Source organism: Strigops habroptila, chromosome 5 (genome assembly GCF_004027225.2).
Source record: "Strigops habroptila isolate Jane chromosome 5, bStrHab1.2.pri, whole genome shotgun sequence".
NCBI classification, from domain to species: Eukaryota; Metazoa; Chordata; class Aves; order Psittaciformes; family Psittacidae; genus Strigops; species Strigops habroptila.
The window spans coordinates 47,412,035-47,431,575 of NC_044281.2; the positions used below are offsets into that span (position 1 = coordinate 47,412,035).

Consider the following 19,541-nt stretch of genomic DNA (forward strand, 5'->3'; position numbering starts at 1 on the left):
TCAAGGACTAACTTTTTTGCTTAAACAAGGTCAAAGTAAGTCTGTAAAGATCTTTGAAAGCTGTTTAGCTGGTTGGTGTATAGAAGAATTTTTTTTCACTGGTTTTCATGTTAATGTAGTACTTTAGGCACTATTAGTCTACATGATGTAACTGACATTGATGAGCTAGGCCATTCTGTACCAAATTACACACTCTTGCATATTTAAAAGTAATGTGGCAATTTGTTGCCTTTAGAAACATGAGGGTTTTAGAACTCTTGTATCTATACTCAGTATATTAGAAGCCCACGTCCTACTGTTGATTATAACAGTAGGTAGTATTTCCAGAATCTTACTTTTTCAATCATCAAGTGAAAAATGCTAAAAATGGTATTTTATTCACCTCATCCTTTCCATGTTGAAAGGGCTTCACTGCAGAAAGTCTGGCTTACTGTAGTCAAATCAATTTTGTTTAATCAGAATGGCCATTATTTTGTTCCTTTTACTTGATACAAAGCCCACCTAAAAGGTAAGGAATGTATTTAAAGGTTTTAGATAGTTAAAGTGAACTTTAAACCATAACTTCACAAAAAGAATGTAAACTGTCTCTATAGGATTATGCTATAGAATTCTCCTTTATTTTAAAACTTTATAATATATTTACTATCTAATTACCATGAAGTTTTTTGACTTAGATTGTATTTGGTTTAGAAACATAGATGCTTCAAAATTCCCACAGAAGGCATAGTAGGTCATGTACAGTAGCTATTTCATGAAACTAGATAGACTTGGAGCAATATGGTTATAAATTTTAGGAGGTATCTAGCATTCTAATTTAATACTTAGCTTTGCTGTTGATACATATTTGGACTGGTTTGTGTCCCAAAGAAGGAAAAAACCCCAAAATATTTTCATTAAAAAGCTGAACTTATTAGTATAAAAACTTAATTTAACCCAAAATGTCTAGGTCAGGCAGGATAAAAATAAAATGAGTTTTGAAAAAATCAGTCCTTGTCCTAAAGATTGATTTTAGTCATGTCAGTCTTTTCTTCAGTTAAGCAGAATCTGCTGAGACCCCTCTGAGCCCTAAAGGACTCTTCTTTCCTCCTGAAGCTTGTCTTGGTTGCCTGTTGTGTTCCGCAGACTTTCTCTGTGAGCCTTGGGCTCCTAGGTCCTTGGTGAGATGCTCTCTTCCCTTCTACCATACTTTGCACTTCCCTCTTCTCAACATACTTGATCACTCCAAGACCTGCTTTCAGTAAGTTCCAGTTGACTCTGGCATTGCCTTTTTAAAAGAATGTAGCAAAGGCACTCAGAGACATCAAAAAGAACTGACAGTGTCCATCAGCCTGGGAAACCTGGATGTGCTGCTGGCACCAATCTCATCCATTCTGGCTGATCTACAGTTGTTTCGTACTTGAGTGGCTGAATCTTGTCAGACTGGGTGGTTGCTGGGTTAGGTATGTCTCATATTACTTTTTCATATCCTCCACCTGGAAAGTGAATTTTGACATCGTTTCCTTCAAGCTTTTTAGATCACAAGGAAAAACAGTTCCCCCAAATATAGTGATGCTTAGATGTATCATAAATACAAATAAAAATGTTAAACACATTTTGGAAAACCCCCCAGCAGATGCTGCTTTCTTCCCCCATAACTTTCTCATATTATGTCTCACAGTATGTAGTGTCATCTTTACACCCATGACTGATTTATTAAATTTAGGTCTAGTTTCTTATGTGAACAAGGCTTAGTTGATAGTTCAGTGGGTACCTTTATGTCTCTGTAGTATCTTTTAGACCTCCAGAATGATTTCAAGTTAATTTGATATATAGGGCAGAGGTCCAACTATAATTAAAATCCTGTAATTTTGTAAAAATAGGGAGAGGAGATATCAAGGACTGATGATTTGCAAGTTCACTCTTATTTTATTGATTTCTGTATCTGGGTATAGCAATGTAAACGCAGAAATTGTGAAATGGAATTATAATGGAAGGAAAAAAAAAAAATCACTGTTCTTCAGCTAAGTAGTCGAAAACCAAAGGAACACATGAATACGTAAGTAGTCAGGTTTCAATTCCTCCCATGTTTAAAGAACTACACATTTAAAAATGGCAGCTGGCTATGTTATGTACCTTTAATTCCTGTTACTGTTCATTGCAGGTGGTAGATTATACTTTGCAGTTCAAGGGTTAAAAAAAAATCAACAAAATACAACAACCCAAAGAAAACCTAGACAGTATAAAATTCATCACCATTTCATATACATACATATATACATATGTCTCCATGAGTGTTTAATTTAACATAAGCAATATGCATGCAATAGGATGATTACACACTTGGGATTGTAGACAGCACTGAAGTTAGAAAGAATCCTGAACTACTCTAGACTTAGTTGACTTCTTCAAGACAAGTAAACTTATTTCTTGATTACTTTCTATGTTATTGTCAAGAATTTCCTTCCTGATATGTTTAAAACATTTATCTCATTTGCATTATTCATCTTTGCTGATTGTTCATTGCCCTTGTGCCCAGACAGAGGATACTGAGAGAAAAAGCAGTTTAAAAAATACTGCATGGATGTCATGTATGAATTTCAGTAGCCACCACCTTCTTTTAATACTCTATTCTTAAACATTGAAAGCATACTGACTGAAGTATCTGTGTTATTTTTAAATTTTAGTACACAATGCAAATTTATATCATCATACACTTCAACATTTAAATGCATTTTGCTTTTTTAAAAAGAAATAGTTATAAACTAACAAAACATGAAACATTTTGCAATGACAAGGTACTTGAAAACAGTATAGCTCTGCCAACTTGATAGGGAGTATAATGGTATTACAACCACTAAAAAATATTGTTCAACAAATACACTGTGAAGTAATTTATCATGTTCCAATGCCACGGAGATTGTCATGGCACCTTTTATAGATGCTATTATTGCATCCAAGTGTATAAAAAGCCCAATATTTCTTTTGTTTGGTAAAACTGACTTTTTTTTTTTAGTGTATTGTTGGTGACATACCATATGTTATCTATGGGTTATAGTAAGCAGAAACTTTTCTGTACTGCACTAAATACGTGGACTGTAACTTAGTAAGAGCTTTGCATTCCTGTCTGTCACTAAGAATTGTACTGACTTCTTGTAGGGAATGAGATAGTTTATTAGAGTGATAGCCAGTAAAGGTGTTTGGGGTCTATAAAATATTACTGGTGAAGAGTTTGTCCCAAGGAAAGTATGTCTGATGTTGCAGAAGAAAATGTGTAGGTATGCTGAAGTTACGAATGTTAGTAAGACCTTTCCATTAATACTTACTGATTGTATTATGGGGAGGCATCTTGGTGGAGAAATCTGAGGGAAGGAAGGTTTAAATGATGGCAACATGGCATCGCTGCACAAATCTGCTGCAGTTAAAATGACTGGTAACAACTTGAAATATCCCAAACCAGCACTTCAGGAGTTCATGTGGAGTTGTCTAGGAAGCTGACAGTTAAATTACAGATGTCTGGCAGCACAGTTCAAACGCTACAAAGTTGTGGTCAGTTTAGGAGATTTTTCACATGCATATCTGGTGTAAGCAGGATTTAAACAGGAGCAGTGACTTCTGTCACATCAGCATTTCCTAAAAATTGTAATACATTTTTTCTTTTTTTTTATATATTACAATGAAAATCTCTCTGCATCATATTTGTTCTGAGAAAATCTTTCAAAAAAAACCTCCAGTGTTGATCAGAAAGTGACACCAACACTGGTGAAAAAGAATGAAACTGATGAAAGCTTGTGTCTAGGTGGTATTACTGGCATAAATGTGAACCAAAAAAGCAATTTACGTTCCTTTTTTTTCACATCTTGATGATTCCCATCATGGAAATTGTACTGTATGATTGTGTATCCGAGTATGACAAATAAGTAATACCATCCATATTGTCAAGAAGCCTGCTAGTAAGGTTTTTTTATATATTATTTTGTTTTCTTTTGCTTTGCTTTTTTTTTCTTTTCCCCCAGTGTGTTTTGTTGCGGTTTTTTTTTTTTTGTTTGTTTGTTTGTTTGTGGGTTGGGGTTTTTTTGCCCCTCCCCCCCCTTTTTTTTTTGTTTGGTTTTGGGTTTTCCCTTTTTACCTTTCCAGCCATACCGACTTTCATTTTTGCACCTATTCGGCGCTGTGACCTCTCAGGCTCGGTGGAAGCACTGCAGTCACAGCTGTTACCCCATTATCGGTTTTTAATCTAAAGTGACAAGATACCAAACAAGGTTACAGTGAAACGAGCGGTTCCACCCCCAGCTTGCCCTCAGGACGGATACCAAAGCAAGCCACCGCGGCTCCCTCAGCCTCCGGAATCCGCGGGAGGGAGCAGCCGCTCGCCCGCCCCTCTCGGGTGCCGTGCTCTGGCTCCCAACCGCCTCTGAGGAAGCGAGTAGGTGAAGGGGCCGGTGCTTTCCGACAGAGCTTCTTAGTGGACGCCACGAGGGCGAAAGGTGCATGGGAGGCGGAGTGCCGCCGCGCTGTGTGCGCCGAATCGGGCTGTCCGGGAGGGGCTGGGGAGTCGAGCCAGAGAGTTCAGCCGTGGTAATGGCCTGCGACCAGGGCTGTTAGTAAGTGCTCCGAGCTCTCCCTTGGAGGTTGGAACTGGGCCTTTAACAGGGTGCGAGGCGAGCCGCTGCCGGCCGGGGGAGTGGTTGTGGTGGTGGTTGTGAGCACAACCCCACTGGGCTCAAGAGGGCTTTTGTTCCGGCTGGTGGAGGGGCGCAGGGAGCAGCGGCGCCGTTCAGCGCAGGAAAATGCACCATGGAGGGACTGAGGAATAAGCGTGGAGCAAGTGCCTCCCTCGTGCTTGTGCTTCTGGAGCATGTTTAAAGGTGAGGGAGAGGAAGTAAAGGTGGTGGTGACTCATGCTGTAGCTCAAGCGCCATTGCTCCCCTTGGTGTTACAGCACCGCCGCTAATCCTACCATTTTGCCTCACCTTGCAAAAGGTAGGATACTCCTGTAGATGAGGAGTGAATGCTCCTGTGCCAGAGGGCTGGTGTAAGATCAACTGCGTGACAAAGGGTGATACCTGAAGTCGGGTTGCCTCAACCCTCACAACACTACAGATGCCAAGAGAAAATGACTGGAAATACTCTGTATTTTAACCTGCTTGGAATTTGAGATCTTCCTGAAAGGAAAAAAAAAAAAAGGGGGGGGGGTGGTTTGATGGAAGAGAGATGGGAAACCTTTTAAAGGCTTTATGCTGTCAGTTAAGGAATTGGGGTCATGTGGGAGAAGGTAGAGCTCAGTTATTGTTACAGGGTGTTGGGGAAGCTTGGGGGAGAAGTTACTGCTTGGAGAATTGTTTTGCTGCTTCTCAAATGGGGAAATCTCCATGCTATACGCAGCAAACATTGTTGACTTATTTTGGTTCTGGATGGAGCTCTGCTCCTGTCAAACTCCTGAGCCTACTGGTGGTAGCATTGGTAGCATTGGTAGCATTGCTCTTTGCTAGTGTATTGCTCTACAGTGTCAGTAGTTTCATAGAATCATAGGATGGTTTGGGTTGGAAGGGCTCTTAAAGATCATCTAGTTCCAACCCCCTGCCGTGGGCAGGGACACCTTCCACTAGACCAGGTTGCTCCAAGCCCCATCCAACCTGGCCTTGAACACTGCCAGGGATGGGGCAGCCACAGCTCTGGGCAACCTGTGCCAGTGCCTCACTACCTTCATGATGAGTAGTTTACTTGTATATTTGCTTAGCCGTGGAGAATAACTTGGACTGTTGTGATGTTTTTGCTTACATGTTTTGCAAGGCCAAGGGACAATGGAACAAACATCCATTTTGTTTATTTTTTAATGAGACTGGATCTTGTGATTTGGGTAAAAGCAAGATAATTTAGAGTACTAGAGCTGATCCTAGAAGCTGTTCTTGACTTGAGTAATATTGCTATTTTGGGTTTAAAGTAAGTAGGGCTTTATTAAATAGTGATGTGCCCAGGGCCAGCTGTCGTTAACATATTAAGGCTTATGTTTGATACCCAAGTTTTATGACCAGTCTTTGTCTTTCATGGGGTGCTTTCAGCAGATACTAATTCTGACTGGCACAGCAAATGTTACTCAGATTCAAGGAAATAGTATAATTTAGCTATATGGACTATATATTCATTGTTTATGCTAATGAATAATGTTAGGACATAAACGTATAATATTAATCTCTTATTACTTTTTTGTCTCCGCAGACCTTGATAATGTCGAAGGCATAGCAGTGGACTGGATTGGAAATAATCTTTATTGGACAAATGATGGCCACAGGAAAACGATTGCTGTAGCCAGGCTGGAAAAAGCTGCTCAGAGCAGAAAAACTTTGTTGGAGGGAGACATGTCCCACCCCAGAGGAATTGTGGTTGATCCTGTCAATGGGTATGAAGTAGACTAATTTATGTGGTTTAACACTTGTCTTTTAGTATAAATATGGGACTGAATTTTGCTTAGGATGGAGTTCATAGTCATGTAATAATCTGTAATTCTACAGTAGTCTATAATATCTGTAAATTCTTTTCAGCATTCTTGCTTGAAGCCTTCAGAAGAATGCCCAGACACTGTTGAACCTATGTCCAGCTAATCTGAATATGATTCACCTTTTTCTCAAATTGAGTGTATCAGACTGCATGTATTTTTAATACTAAGTGAACCTTATAGTGCTGTCCTTTATGTTTTTTCATTGTAAGTTTCAATTTCTGAAGATAATTATAACCGTATGGTTTTACACATTAGTTTACAAAATTAAATGAGATGGGTACTTTTCATTCCTTAATAGCATAATTAATTGTGATAGACTGCATAATAAAAAGAACATTATATTAGTGTGGTGTAGTTGTGGTTTACCTAAAAATTCACTGTTACATTTATTCAGGGAATTGTCACTGGAGAATGATGTAGTGGGTAATTCTAGTGTGGCTGGATTGATTGCTGTTTTCCTAGTACTAGAATGTATTTACACTACCAGGTTCTCACTTTTGAGCTTGTCCTTTGAGGAATGGAAGTAACTGTGGAAAGGCTACAATTAATTAAGGTCAGATAGTAAGGATGTAAAATCAAACCACAAACCATAACCATACCTACAATTACTTTGTTAAATTTTCCAGCTCAGTAAATGCATGGCACAGGAAATAGCATATGAAGATATATTGTCTGAAAAGGGCTATTATATAAAACACTTTTCTAATAAAAGTGTGCCCTTCATGATTATACCTCTTATGGAAGCTTTTCCTGAGGGATAACATTTATTATGGCATTTTAATTATGTTTAGGAAATATTAGTCTTGATTTAACCAATGTAGAAGCATTAACTGCGTTTTGAGATACAATTAAAGCACATTAATGTAAATGTCTGTTATTGCAAGCATGTTTTAGGTATGACATGATAACTATAATAGGTACAGACAAAAAGTTAATGGAGAAAAGCTCAGTCATTGCTGTTGAGCAGTCATGTAAATATTTGTGAAACATATTTTTATCTTCCAATAAAATAAATACCATACGGACCTGCTTGTCTGCCTGAGCTTTAGGGCATATGCAGGTTTTATAATTTCATGATTAAACCTAGTGTTGTTTTAGTCAAACCTGCACTGAAGTGTATGAGCCTCCTGGATCAAAAATTGGTTGATGTTCTTAACATATATTTACAAAAATATGAAAAGAACCCAAAACAACTTTTTGGTGGGTGACTTGGAGGAGAGAGAAAAGAAACAAAGATGATACATACACATATCTGTAAACCTGTGTAATCACGATACATTTTTTCTGTATCTTTTCTGTTTTCTTGCATAAAACCAAAATGGAGAACAAATTATGCTTACACATAGAAATGTATTTCTTTTTTTTTCTTTTTTTTCTTTCCCTTTTTTTTTTTTTTTTTCCTAAACCAGTAGATTTGGCATGATTTACAGAGATGTGATAAGAAAACTATTTTTCACTTCAGTGTTTCATTCCTTTGTAAATTAAGAATTTAAATTCCAGGCCTTTAAAGTACAGACAGGTTGTGTAGGTTAGGATTATACAAGTTATTTCAGAAACATAAACCTGGTGAAATCAAAGGCCAGGGCACATAACTACCAATTAAATCATGACAACTTCAAGAAGTAGGATCCATTTAAGATCGGTATGAGGTTTTTCCTCTAGTTAATGCTTAATAATTAAAATCATAGGTTGGACTTTAAGCATTTACTTGCTAGTAAATGGTTTTAGCATATTGATGTCGCTGTGCATCACGTAAGCAGAAATGCTTTTTAGTTGCTTCATAGATTAAATACAAGACTCTGTGTTTCTTACCATCAACCTGTTTTTGCTTTGTGGGGGAAAAATGTAAGAAAAATGTGTTTCTTAGCATATTTTCCTACCCTCTGCTTTTTCTTAAGTTCAAGGTGTGTACTTTAAACAGTTGAAATGAAAGTTGTCACGAGCAAATTCTGTAATAAAATATGATAATCAGATTAATTCAAGAAGGAAAAAAAGGCAACCCAAAAAAACCTGTAGGGTGTGATCTGTACTGGCCAGTAGAGAACAATTCGGAGAACTCATCTCAGCTAATACTTTTAGATGACTTACTACAGTATTTGCTTAACCTTTCCAAATAGCATTTTTCAGAGTTGTTTGTTATCTACATTGCTGCACTATAAACCATAAAGCTATGCTAAAATTGCCTTCTAGCTATTTTTTAAATAATTTTTATAGCCAATCTTTCTAAACATTTTTTGTGAGGGACAGAGTGCTTGCAATAGGTTTTTTGAGTAATTTGGCTTGTTTCATGTGGGATCTGAAGTTCACAGAATGTCAAGGTTATCCTTAGCTATTAAGTCAGAATACAGTTAATTCATGTATTGCAGCTTTTGTGATAGTATTAACCATAATAAAAACCAGATTTGCACCATAAAGGCAAATTGGACTTAGACAAAAAAAACCCACAGTAAAAGTTTGAACTTTGACAAAGTCAATAAAATTGCTGGTTAAAAAAAAAAAAAAAAAAAAAAAAAATCATCATTCTTATGTGATTAAATAAGGTCTTAAAAAATTCTTTCACTTTTCTTGTCAATTAGCCCATTTGGTATTCATGTAGTTCATTACAATAAGAACAAAACAATGTGTCATTTCAGCAGCATCCAGTACACAGGGAAAGTAAATATAGTTGTGGAAAGAAACATGTGAAAGTCAAAATGGCTTTGGCTTGTGGATCTACTGTTGCAAACTGCTGCTAAAAGTCTGCTAATTCACGTGACTAAGTGGTATCTGAATGCTCATTTTTATAATTTCATAGCTGGATGTATTGGACAGACTGGGAAGAAGATGAAATAGATGACAGCGTGGGAAGAATTGAGAAGGCATGGATGGATGGCTACAGTCGGCAGATTTTTGTAACATCAAAGATGCTATGGCCAAATGGTTTAACTCTGGACTATCATGCCAATGTGTTATACTGGTGTGATGCCTATTATGATCACATCGAAAGGATATTTTTGAATGGAACTGACAGAAAGGTATAAGAAAAATACTGCTGTTTTGCCACAGGCATTCTCTTTCTCTGGATTTTATTATGTTATGTTAAAAATACTTTTCAAGCTTTTTGAAGTCTGCATAACCCTGTGGCATGTCCAATGTAGTCTCTGAAACAAGCAATGTTGGCAGACTCCTATAGAAGACTTATCATACAGCTTAAAATTTTCATCTTTAGAAAGTGACACGGAAGTTTGGTGGGTTTTTTTTAATCTATTTTTCTCATACAACGAGTTACATTTTGTTTGAGCCACAAAGCTACAAAGAGCTTTTCAGTAGAAATAAACCTTCACTCTCGGGCAGAACCACTTCACTGGATAAGCTGTTTTCAATGAATCTCAGTGCCCCATTTGAACACTTGTGGTAATATAGAGAGGGGACGCACTCAACAGTTCAGTCAAAGATGGGGAGAAATTGTTTTAGTTGTTACTGATGGCTGTGCTAGCTAGATACAAGTCTGTATGGAAGTTCTGTCTTGTTTTGTAGAAGTAACAAGCACAGAATAGACATCTGGAAAACGGTTAAAGCTTAGACTGGAGTCTGATAATTTGGGAGGGTTTACCATCTGCTTCAGAAAATTAGTACCCTGACAACTGAAACGTCACTGTTAATTGAGAATGGCAGTCAGTAAGTTCTCCTGTGAGAGGATTTTGTCACAAAACGTACGTGTCTAGTGACTTCTCATTTGTCCTTAACTCATGATTCTCTCTACATGATGGCCTTGATAGGGCAATACGCAGATTTCTAGTACTCAAAGTAGTAACTGTAGACAGAGTCCTCCCTGGAACTCATCCCTGTACAAGCTCATATTGCTTTAATATTACTTTTTATATCCTTTATATTGACTGATCTGTTGTTAAGCCTGTACTAATGCTGTAGTGTTTCGTCATAATGGCTAGGCTAGGATTTGCATTTGATGCTCCTACTTTTGCTCCAAATTGCGGTCCTGTAATGGAGCAAGGATGGGGCTAAGCACATTGGCAGAAAGACGGTTTTTAATTAGCGATCCTTGTCCACTAGCAGTGCTAGGCTTCCTGAAGAGTTCCTGGTCAGAACAGGTCTGGGAAGGTTAAATGCAGCTGCCATGGATTACATGTTGATTACTAGTGAAAACTGCTGGGTTTGCTTGTTTTGTTTCCTATTTGAGCTAGTGAATAAGAAGTAGTGCTTATCTTTACAGGTTTTATTTTGAAGTGTGACACAGAATGGTTCTGGTTTTTCTTGAACTGTTTTTCTATAATCCTGTGATTTAAATAAAATGCACAACTACTTTAATAAAATGCATGTAGCCGAAAATAACTAGAAGATACTTACTTTTGATCCTGACTCATTTGTTGCTAATTATAGGATATTTTGGTCAAAATATAACTGGGTCAGTAGCATCTTTAATTCTCTGTCAGTGCAGGGAACATTTTGGGCAGTGGGGACATCCTACAAGAATTCCACCAGTAGTTGGGTGGATAATTGAATTATAGATTAGTTTTGATCAAAAGCAGAATGATCACTGAGTATGAGGAGTTTTGACCAAAAGAATTCCAAGCCCAAAGAGAAAATGTGAAAGGCAAAAGGGAATTATGTTTGTCACCTCAAAGTAGTTGTATTTTAGGTGGCTTTATCTCCTTTTTCTCTTGGGTTCATATCTCTAAATAGGACAAGATTGGGCATCTGATGAACTGCTTCTTTTTTTCTAGAGACAAGGTAGAAATGCAGTGTTGGGGGTTAGTTCAAGCAAGGACCCCAGCCAGCAGAAGACGGCTGGAATTTAATCATTCCAAACTGCAGCTGCTGTGACGCAGGGCTCCCAAAAGTAGACATTTTGTTTTCATTCTACAGGGATTTAACATATTTTTAAATTGTTTCTTTATCAGACAGCTCTTGTGTAGAGGTAGTTGCAGTTTTTGTGAAGGAGTTCTGAGACTGGAGCTGTCAGTTTTCAGACACGGTTTTTAGAACATTCTGCAGCTAATAAAACGAAGACAAGATTTGGACTATAATTTGTAGCTTTATGTATGAGTTAAGAAACCAGAAGTAGAAGGTGCATTCAAGAAAGTTTGTCTTTTTTAGGAACAAACCGTGGTGTGTTTTTCTTAAGTTCTCACAACCCAAACTGGGGAGGAAGTTCACAGAAATAAATAAGCAATCTCTGCAATTACTTTACACTGAAACAAAAATTAGCAACTCATACATGCTGTTCTTTGCTTTAAAAGAAGCAGATACTTGATATACTTGACAAATACTTAAAGCTATGAGAATCATGCTTCCTTGCTAAGGAAGGAGGTAGGTATTTACTGGATATAATGACTACATGTTCACCTACAATACCTCTGTGTTACCTGACAGGGGACACTTAAAATGAATTTATACAAAATTTTGAAGTTACATAATGAATGCTAGATGCATAGAATGGCTTTACAGTCTTTATTTGGTTTTATTGCATGAAATGGTTATGTTTGGGCACAGTGCTTACCTCAGTTTTACTATTTCCTGTTTTATGTTCTCTGCAGTGTTTGCCAAGAAAAAATAGTAATTATTTTAACCTTTCCAGTGCTCACTTTCCACTAATTAATTGCAGGTAGTCTACAATGGAAAAGATTTGAATCATCCTTTTGGACTGTCACATCACGGAAATTATATTTACTGGACAGATTATATGAATGGGTCAGTTTTCCAGTTGGATCTGGTTACAAGGAATGTGACGCTGTTAAGAAGTGAGAGACCACCTTTGTTTGGACTCCAAATTTATGATCCACGTAAACAGCAAGGTACGTGTAACATACAGTTTCTCCAAAGGTCTGTTATAAAAGGATATCTTCCCTTACAGTCTCTTAGTATTTTGAGGTGACTAGATAAACAACGATATAAAAAAGAATGACTTCTGGCATGAGAAAGAGATTTTACAATGTTTCAGTCCACTAATGTTGAAATTGATCATCTCATACTTACTAAAAAGTGTATCATGATATGATTCATGTGTGAATTTTGTTCTGTGTACTTATTGCCATTTATTGCCATTTTTCATGTGTGTCAAAGAGATACTGTGAAAGTACAAAATAGAATAGATACAACAATAGATACACATTGGCTCATAGGCATAAAATGTATTATTGCATTTAACTCTTCTTAAATAAGATCATAGAACCTGTCTTTTCCCTTTTGTAATTTTCTCCCTCATCTTGGTCTACATTAGCACCATCTGACTTAATCTTCTGAAAGTACTTGGTGGTGTTACACAGAATTAGAGTTACCAGAATTGAGAGTAGTGGAAATATCCAATGTTGCTGCTACTTACATCAGTAGAAAAGTGAGATAAAGGCCGTAGGTTTGCATGGTAGAAAATGCAGTTGCTACTCTGCAGTTAAGTTTACAAATGTATTTTACTGAATAAAACTTTGAAATCCATTTACCCCATGTAGCGTTCAGACGAGTTGTGGAATATTTGCTCTCTTTAATGAAAACGTATTTCTCGTTAATGCCTGCTACCAAACATAACACTGAACTTCAGGAATTAGTATAAATAGAATACTGTTTAAAAGATGACCATATTAAATATTAATGTCTATATAGAGCTCATTAATCTCTATAGATCATCATTTTTGACATGAAAAAGGGTTCCAGTTCAACAGCTTGTAAGTTGCATATACATAGTAGGTTGTTTTTAATTTTTTCTTCTGTCTAGAATGGCTTTTTTTTTTTTTTTTTTCCATCCAGCAAGTGGTGAATTACAAAGGGAAGAAACACTTTAGTTTTCAACATTATGCTAAAGTATAAAATGTGAAGTGGATATGCGTATAGGCACATAATTGACATGTAATATCTGCATGTATAGTGTTGATTAACTTTGTTTTATTTTAAAATGTATTATATTCAGAGGTTTAGATATATTCAGAGATTTAGATATGTAGTTAATGTTCTTTAGAGAAGACAAAAACTACTTCTCTGTCTAAAAGTAGGTCTTCCAGTTTGTTTTTCCTTGTGAAACCCACTTTTTATAATGTCTCACTTAACTATCTGTGACCCTACTGAAAAGCTTAGTGATTTTCTTTACAACAGGTTGATATGAAATTTTCCCTTTCCTGCTGAATAACATTTTTATATGTCCAGCTAGGCTTTCTCAGTGAAAGCCGTTGAGATTAATACTTGATTATTGGGTGCTGAGGTGCAGACAACCAACTTGTAACTGGTTTTATGAGTATGGAGGCAGTGCTGAAAGCTTTGCCTTTCTGATACTGTAACATCTAAATTTTCAGTATCTAAATCAAACTGCAGTATGTGCGCTACTGTGCTATGTCATTGTAACAATACATCTCTTACCATAGATGCTTTTCAGAGACTCTCTCTGAATTCCGAAGTAATGTAAAAAGATGGGTGTTTGGGTTGTTTTTTGTTTAGGTTTTTTTTAAAGGCAAAATCTACCCCAGAACCTATGCTTAAGTTGGTCAAATTTCATTAATTTAAAAATTAATGCAGTTGCTATTACTTTCCAAATAAGCTAACACCAGAAATAGAAGACTAAAATGATGCTTCTTAGACACTGTTAGCTGAATGAGTGTAAATCTTAAGAAAAAGAATTTGGCTCATTAATGCATTCTTTGTTTGAAATTGCAATCAGAATTTTGTAAGCTAACTGCAGCCGTTAGGACCTTCCCATTTTGTCAGGTTGACCTTGCATTGTTCCTAAAGGAGCAGAAGCATTTAGTTTAAAGTGAAGCTAATTTGTATGGTTTTGTTATAAAAAAGCAAGATCAAGGCTGAATTATCTGGTACAGAGAAAACCATGGTAGTTCATTTTATGGTATGAGTTATATCTTACAGTTTATGTGCACATACCTGAGAAACATTTGACTGTAATATGTTTGATGCTGCTGTTATTGTCACTGTCTACATAAGCAGAAACCATGTCAATTCAGTTTGGCATGGTTGAATTGAGACTGGTATTTTCATTAGGAGGTCTTCACAGGATACTTGACTGTGCCAGTCCTGCTTTCCTTAGTGCTATTGGTAGCAACATTACGCTGCTTCTGGTATCTTCTTAAAGCAGGGGTGTTTTTCACTGCCTTTGTATCTCATGAGGCATGATCCTCTTGTAGAGGAACGCTTTTTTCTTGCTTTCAGAGATTAGAATTCATTTTACTTTCTTAGGCTTAGTCTTTGGGTTTCTGTGTCAGGAATACATTCAAAAATGGGGAGGTGGTGGGAAGCATAGCAATCCTAGGAGTTGGATTTACTGCCAGTATATGAGCCTGCCAAGGCCTGTGGGTGTTTTTACTGCCATGAAAGGGCAGATTGCTATTCATATGTAAGTGATTCTTATCTAAGTCCATTTACAGCGGTTAAAATAGCCTCTTTTGAAATCGGTTGATATTTTAGCGCCACAGATTGCAAAAGAGAGCTGCTTGAGCCCCAGGCTGCTGCCTTTCATATGATCCTAAAAGTTGGCTAATGCAACTTTAGCAGTACTTGAGATTAGGTTTACAGGAAGATGCGAGTGTAATTGAATACTCATGAAAGCATAGAAGTATGATGATTGCTAAGCAGCAATAAATACTTCAGCGTGTCTTTTAAATGAGAAGACTAAACAAATGTATGTGGTTGCCATAGGTTTTTATGTTTTCTGAAAATGATTTCTGAGGTGCAGTATGTAGTCTAATTCAAACATATGCAAGTGGCAGGACAGCAGCTGTTTAAAAGCTGGCAAAATATGAAAAATATGATAATAGATTTGAAAGTAGTTCTAAAATTTTGGAATATTTTAAGAACACCCATATAAAATAGCTGTTATGAACAGCTGTCAAGGAAATTTAATAAATACTTGGTAGCTAAATGAGTTCCACAGCTGAATAAAGAGACTTAACCTGTTTCTTTGTACTGAATTTTAGGAGACATTTTAGCCTAGGAGTCTCTTCAGTGAGACTGATGGGGCTGAAGGTCTCATTGGACCTTCAGATTGAAGACTTCCTTAAAGCTTGCTTTATAAACCTTTTTATCTAGGATCTTGTGCTTTAACTCTTGGTACTTGTATTTTCCTTGTCATCCTCTCTTTTATCACTTACTTAGCAAGTAACCTACTGTGCTGTAGTTTGTCATTTCAATTATGAGGTTAAGTAGGAACTTTTAATCTTCAAGATGGACCAGTTGACTTTGATCTAGTGTTTTAATTTTATTTTATTTTAAGTTTCCATTGGGCTTTTGGAATCATCGTGTGTTTTGGAAGTGCTTTCTATATTTGTCTTAAAGAATAAAACTATAGAATAAAATATTATTTTTTAGTGATCTGATGAACTAATTTGTATTCTGTAATTAACTGCAAATTTCCTTGGCTTGTGCTCTATAATTTTGGATTTACTTTTGAAGATTATATTTAGGTTGGTTTGTTTTGGCAGCTTCTAATACCTTCTTAATCTTTGTGTTGCTGGCATTCTTTGATTTGTATAATGGGTGGCCCTGTAAATATGTAGAGAGTTTCAAGGCTAGTTTTTCTGAGGTGGTGGTGTACCTTTGATTTTCCAAGACTTAGATGCAAATACATGGCTTACTCTTTTGTTTTTTTGTTCATATTGTTTGGGTTTTGGTGAGCAAAGATGTAATAAAGGAGTTGATTTTTGTACAGTGTCATAGTCAAAAATGTGAAAGCAAGATCCAACAAAGTATTTTGGGACTGCTCTATCTTAAAATCATTATCTAGCCCTGACATTTCATAGAGACTTCTAGTTTTTCCTGCTCATACAGCTCTGTTCTTGCCATCTCCCTCGCTCCTGGCCCAGTGAAAGTACAGGTTACCACAGCAGCTTCTCTCAGCATCCTGTATTAATTTACATGTTTCTTTGAAAGTCCCATTGGGTTTGAATGGACTGCAGACACATTTGCTTCTAAGAAATGATGTAAGGTGGGTCAGAAAAAAGTCTAGGAATAGATAATTATGAAATGCTCAAGGTCTGGTAAGATCCATTGAGGTACATCTTAAGATTTTGAAAATTTTCAAATTTTAAATTATTTGCTGGTTATCTGATATGCATTTGATAATTTTCAAATTATCAGATTACCATCATACCTGCACACGCAGGTATGTCTGACAGGACAATTTAATATGCATGTTTGCAGCTACCTCTATGAAGGCTTAATATTTTATTTTCTATTAAAAGTGATAATACTTTGAGGAGAGAGAATTGTGGACTGTGTTTAAACCCAGGAAGTTAATGGATATTTTGTACACCTAAAAAGGAAGAGCAGAGGAAGGAACACCTACTTTTTACTAGAACAGGAAGATGAAATAAAGTAGTATTGATTTAAAGTTTCAGCAGATGTGAAGTTTTATAGCTTGCCTGTTCATAGTCAGTTATCACCAGCACTTGAAATTAACAGAGCTTTGATCATGAGAAGTTGAATGTCCTCAGCAGTGCTTATCTAAGCAATTAGGTCACCAAAGTGACACAAACAGAATTAGTAACGTTTGCTTCAGTGGGCTTTGGTTTTAAGTCTCCTTTCCTAAGGAATGAGGTAGTGAAGATGAAGCAGTCCTTGGCAGATGATTAAACCACCTGACAGCTGTCAGTATCTTCATGTCAACAGCGTACAGCTTTTGTGAAGAAACAATAACACAGAAAAAGAAGGCAGAGAAATAGCAAATGTGTTCAGAAAAGAGTAGTGGAATATCTGCCTTGTACTGTGTCTGCTACAGATCTCATTGTATTTTTAATTTCTGTTTCCTTTCTTGGTCTGCATTTGTAGGCACATTGTCTTAACATGTGCAGATGCCATTGTACTTCAGAACATTCCATGATATGCTGTTTAATTTCGTAAAACAACTATGTGCATGTAGCTGCGTCGTATTAAATATTTTGGAGTATTTATTCTCCTCATAAAAAAGGAATATGGAATGTTGTGAGCTTATGGTATAGTTGGTTTTTATTCTTAGAAGTTATTGCAAACTGTAACTAAAATAGTTTAAATATTGTAAGCTGTAATAACCAAACTATGAGGATAACCTGTCCCTAAAATGAGAGGAAAATAATTGTAAAAGTTCTTCGTGTGCTTACGTTCTAAAAAAAAATAAAGATCTTCTAGTTCTAGCACAGCTGTTCAAGTTGCTTTTTTTCATTTTCACAGGTGATAACGCATGTCGTGTTAATAATGGAGGCTGCAGCACTCTTTGTTTAGCTGTTCCTGGAGGCAGAGTTTGTGCCTGTGCTGATAATCAGCTTTTGGAGGAAAACAGTACAACCTGCAAGAGTAAGATTTTTAAAGAATATCTGGGTTGATACTATTGTCAAGGGATCAAGGCGAATCTGAAAATAAACCAAGAAAGTGCAGTCTCCTAAAAGCTTGTTGCGGTTCTGTAAGACAAAGAAATATTCCTTGAATAAAGATTCTAATTGAAAACAGTCTACTAAAAAAGATTTTTCAAAGAAGACAAAATATTAACTACACAGTATATGAGGATAAAATGCATTGGAAAATATTTCAGAATGTCTGATATGATAAAGCACTTAATATTTCACCATCCTCTTTTAAAGAATATCAGAAATACCAGAAATTTATCTATATAATTATATTAAATCTATATAAACTGGTTTCAGATGATAATATGGACGAAGTATCTTATATTGAAACCTAGCATTGAAAATATTCATGCTGAAACTGTTCATAAAATGTCAAGCAGATATATTTTTGCATAATAGGTCATAACACAGACTATGCAAATTTTGCAGTCTTGTTTCGTGGGGGTTTTTTTGTTTGTGGGGTTTTTTTTTTTTTTTTTTTTTTTTTTTTTTTTTGGTTCTTTTTTTTTTCATATCTTCCTTGGATATCTTCATGGAAACACAAAAAAAAAAAAAAGTGTTAATAAAATGTGGATTTTTTGATTAAAAATAATAGATAATACAGGCATATTAAAATGTTTAGACCTGATATTTGTAACTTACTTAAAATTCTCCTTTTTCTTTTTCCTCATTGATCTATTTCTTCAAGTGTAGAGTGTAAAACTGTGCAAAGGTCTCCAGCAGTAAGCCTCATACAGATGAGTAAAGCATACGGATTATTTCATAACAGGATGAACATTATTGAGCTTGCAGTTACCTTGAATTTGACCCAAATGCATGGCTGGCAGAGCCAGCACTGTTGCTAAAGAAAACTATTTTTCTTTTTATCAGGAAATACTGAAAAGTGGGCTTCTCACTGGTAAGACGGAATGTAAGCATTAGGAAGAGAGGTTAGATGCTTTCAGATCTGAAGGAAGCAGGATTCCTGTTTTTTCCTCAACACACTTCATTGCCCATCTCTTTCCAAGGACTTTGGTGTTCCTTATAGGGTCCTAGAGTGATGTGTGGTATTTACACATTAAGCATTCTAAGCCTTTTGTTGAGAAATTTCTCTGTCTCAATTTATCAATAAGCTTATAGCTTACTACTTGATTCTACCTCAGCAGAATTTTATCCTCTCTTCTTTGCCGAGTCTGTACCAGTACATAATGCACGTGTTTGAGTTGTTGCTCGGAAACAAGAATCAGCTTTTCAGTAATCCCTTTCTAGCCCTTTAACATACACTAGAATTTGGTCTGTGTCTTTAAGAATATTTTCTTTTCACTGTTTATGAGGCATTGCAATATTTTAAACTGGTATTTTTATGCTATCATCTAAGCATCAATTAAAAAAAACAGTTTGAGTGCCATTATGTTCAAAGTTCTTCTGCATATTAAAAGTGTATTACTTCAACCATATGCTCAAGTATGTGTGGTACTACAGGCTTCAGAGGGGATTACCTTAAATATGCAAAGTTTACTAAAAAAAATCTGCTCTGAAAAGTATCAGCTGGAATCTATATCTATTTATGTGAAGGTAGTATTGCATTCTGTATGTATCAAGCTGATAAAATTGATGTGCTTCTTGGATATTTTTCCTAGTTAAACATGGAGAAGTGCTACCACAGTTATGCAAAGCTGAACAGTTTCAGTGTAACAATAAACGCTGTATCCAGGATCGCTGGCGCTGTGATGGAGATGACGACTGTCTGGATGGCAGTGATGAGCATTCTGAAATTTGCT

General features: G+C 36.3%; 1 protein-coding gene across 10 annotated transcripts in view; it reads left to right on the top strand.

The window, feature by feature from the left end:
- LRP1B (LDL receptor related protein 1B) overlaps positions 1-19,541 on the top strand; it is a 752,766-nt gene that overhangs the window by 475,183 nt on the left and 258,042 nt on the right. For 9 of the 10 annotated variants that reach the window (XM_030487472.1, XM_030487474.1, XM_030487475.1 and 6 more), the window contains 5 exons: positions 6,196-6,376; positions 9,270-9,489; positions 12,078-12,267; positions 17,609-17,731; positions 19,401-19,541. In XM_030487472.1, the coding sequence (XP_030343332.1) occupies positions 6,196-6,376; positions 9,270-9,489; positions 12,078-12,267; positions 17,609-17,731; positions 19,401-19,541 (855 nt within the window). Of the gene's footprint in view, positions 1-4,761; positions 4,845-6,195; positions 6,377-9,269; positions 9,490-12,077; positions 12,268-17,608; positions 17,732-19,400 lie in introns of those variants that run through there. The other variant, XM_030487482.1, reaches the window with a different exon arrangement.